Source organism: Linderina pennispora, assembly GCF_002104995.1.
Source record: "Linderina pennispora strain ATCC 12442 chromosome Unknown DL89scaffold_150, whole genome shotgun sequence".
Lineage (NCBI taxonomy): Eukaryota > Fungi > Kickxellomycota > Kickxellomycetes > Kickxellales > Kickxellaceae > Linderina > Linderina pennispora.
In genome coordinates, this window is record NW_024468398.1 from 1 (window position 1) to 3,258 (window position 3,258).

Sequence of the window (3,258 nt, forward strand, 5' to 3'; positions counted from 1 at the left end):
CCAGGGTGCGCAGGCCGCCCTCAAAAGACAGCACCTCAGCCGAGTAATTGCCAAGGCGACGAATGGAATGGCTGCGGTTGCGGCGCGACTCGGGCGCCAAGTGCTGGAAGACGCGGCTCACCACGCGCTTAGCCTTTTGCTCGAACCGGCTGCTCAGCATCGACTGGTCGCTTGGGGCAAAGGACTCGGTGGAGGCGAAATGGCGCGACGGCACATGGCGCTGCAACGCCGAGGGCTTGGGCTCAGGCATGGCGTGGGCGCCCAGCGGATTGCCGCCGTTGATGGCCTCAATGGAGTTGATGGACTTCAGCGACACCTTGCAGAATGACCCGTCCTCGCTGTCGCTGGGCGTCGACGCCCTCACCTGCGTCTCCAGACCCGTCGATGCCGGCAGCGCATCTGTAAGTTCACTGCCGCGCACCTGGGCCTGCAGGCGCGGATCTCGCGCATCAGCACGTCGTTCTGGGCCGACAGCTGCGAGTTGCGCTCCTGCTCGCGCGACCACCATGCAAACGCGTCGTCGCGCTCCCGACACGCGTGCTGCAGAAGCTCGTCGGGCATGGCGTCGGTGACGGCCTGGCGCGCACTGATCAGCTGGCGCAGGCGCTCCTGCACCGGCAGGAGCTCCTGGGTCTCCCACTGCCGCCGCGCCCGTGCTGCATGGGATTCGGCATCGCAGTTGGCCCTTGAGCATGGCAGCTTGCGCCAGGAGCTCAGCACGCTCCTGCACGTGCGCTGGATGGCGGGCGTGGTCGGCGCGCGCGTCCTGCAATGCGTGCTGGAGCGCATCACGTGCCATGCGCTCGGCTGCCCGTGCCTGGTTGGCCAGGTCCAGCTGTGCTCGCTGCGCCGCACACTGCGCGTCCAACGCATCGATGCGCGAGCGCAGGCGGACGATCTCAGTACTCTCGCCGGCCGACACCGACGTGACTTTGTTGGCCCGCTTGCTCTGTGCGCGGCTGACAGCCCGACGCAAGGCTGTGCGTGGCGAGACAGTCTGCGCGGCGTCGGTCTGCCCAATGGCTGCGCTCAATGCGTCCTCCAGTTCCTCGGCGCTGGGCATGTGCGGGGCACGCACCGCGACAGGATATCCAGCTTATGTGCTGCCTTGGCCTCGCCGCGCCGCACCTCCTCGGATAGCCGCTGCCGCCAGGCATTCTGCAGCTCGGAAATCCGTGCCACGAAAAACCCACACGCCTCCTGCCGCGTCTCGCCTCGACACTTGCCAGCCGCTCCAATGCCGCAGTGTGTTCTGAGCGCAGCCCGTCGTATGCAGTCTGCAGGGCCGCCGCATAGTCCACCAGCGCTGCCAGTTCGCGGGTCGGTTCGCGAAAACCCAAACTGAGCGCCCTGTGTCATAGCCCGCCACTCGCCCGTGGGTGTACTGGGAACCACAGGCTTGGCTGCCCGCCTGCTGGGCGTCGCTGGAGTACTGGGGAGTACCGAGGACGGATCGCGATAGGCGCCGCCCAGATCGGCACGCACGCGCTTGGCCGAAGGGCCGGCGTCACGTGCAGCGGCCCGCTTCGACCCATCCACCCCGGCATTCTCCTCAGGCGGATCCTCGACCACGCCGCACATGGGCGACCAAAGCACTGGCGACCTGGGCAAAATCCAGCACACTGCGGGTCTCTGTGGCCACATCAGTATCGCCAGCATCGTACGGATCCACACAAACAACCATTGACGGTGCGGGCGCCGCCCCTCAAGCGCCGGCTGCAGCAGCCGCGTGACCTTGGACTCATTGTACGGCACCAGCGCCGGCGGCTCACCGGGCGCCCGCTGCGCATTGAAGCGCTTGACGTCAAGACATTTCTTCAGAGTCATCAGGCTGGTGTTGATTTTTCCAGCCTCGGCTAGCCGCGCCCCCGTGCGCCTGCGTGCGTCTCACCCGCTCGCTGCCCGCCAAATCCACAACCGTCAGGGTCCGCACCGACGCCCGCGCCCCCGACGACGCCCAGTGGGCTGGCCGTAGCCGTGCGCTGCGCCTTGACTAGCCGCGCCTGCAAAAAGCACGTGCGAGCGCGACGACCCGGCGTTGGCGCCGGTTGCGTGGACTGCGCGGCGCAGCTGGCCGTGGATCAGCACGCGGGCCAGGTCACGCGTGGTCCTCACCCTGACCGTCGTCGCTCCCTCCACAAACGCCTCCTGCCCCTCGGCCCGCACCCAGCAGCGGTGCCCTCTGCTTGCTCGCAATCTGCTTTCCCGACATTGCCTGCGGATCGTCCCCACGCCGCCGCCGCCTGCGCGCCCCAGGCACTGCCGTCAATGTCGTCAGATCCAAACAGATCGTACACTGTCTCGTTGTGAATCTCCACGTATGACACATACAGTTGGTATATCCAGTCACCCGGGCTCCTCACCGAGCGCCGCCGGGCCCTGCAAAGCCTCTACCCACGCGTCCTCGCCGGGCGCTGCGCGGAACACTGGTGCTGAGACGCGTGCATCGGAACAGAACTCCACCTGCGTCGCATACTTGGGCCTGATCGCCAGGTCGCCGTGTGCATTCAGCCTATCCACCTCATGCAGAACCGCTGCAACGCTGCGTGCCAGCACCCCGGGTCCTGCCCATGGCCCTGCACGGTGTGCGTCTTGCCCGAGTTCGTCACGCCATATGCAAACAGCAGAGTGTTGTAGCCGCGGAACAAGTCCCGCACCACTGGCGCCCCACACACCTCATATACCCGTGCCTGTGCTGTCTGCCCCGGCAACACCCCACTGAACAGGTACCGCCGACCCGCCCATCTCCACCTCCTTGTCGCTGACCACTTGCAATACGCTGCCGGGCATCGCCTCGTCCTCTAGCATTGACGCTGATGCAGGCTTCAGCCGCAGGTACGTCGTGATTGGGTCTGTTTCTGCCGCATATTTTCCGATCGTCCGCTTCACCGAGTAGGGCGTCCGTGCTACGGTGTGGGTGCGCCTTGGCGTTGCGGGAATGTTGCTGGTGTCGCTTCTGTATCCGCTCTCTGTCTTGCGCACCCCCACCTCTCTTGTGCTGCCTGCTTTCTCTGCTGTGCGTGTTCCCATGCCGAACTGCTAAATGCTAAACTATAAATGGCTAAATGAAAAAGTAAACAAAAAGAGCCGTACTGTTTATCCTTCGCGGTTTTTTGTAGATTTGAGCGTTCATGCTGCCAATTGGCTTTTATTTCTTAATCACAGGTCACGTTTTCTTGATTCTAGTTGTTGACAAATCCTCGGTTGATCAGCCGTCCGAAGATCATGCCCAGTGTCCGCCCAATGCGCTGGTTGTAC

The 3,258-nt window shown here is 64.4% G+C and overlaps 1 protein-coding gene across 1 annotated transcript; it reads right to left on the minus strand.

Moving 5' to 3' along the window:
* On the minus strand, positions 1-1,827 carry DL89DRAFT_272964 (uncharacterized protein; the record flags this gene model as incomplete). The annotated part of the gene is made up of 7 exons (XM_040889026.1): positions 1-427; positions 457-656; positions 721-1,055; positions 1,079-1,214; positions 1,302-1,563; positions 1,589-1,632; positions 1,689-1,827. Coding segments are annotated over 7 exons (1,543 nt in total), but the record flags the coding sequence as incomplete, so codon positions are not given.
* Positions 1,828-3,258: the final 1,431 nt, after the last annotated feature.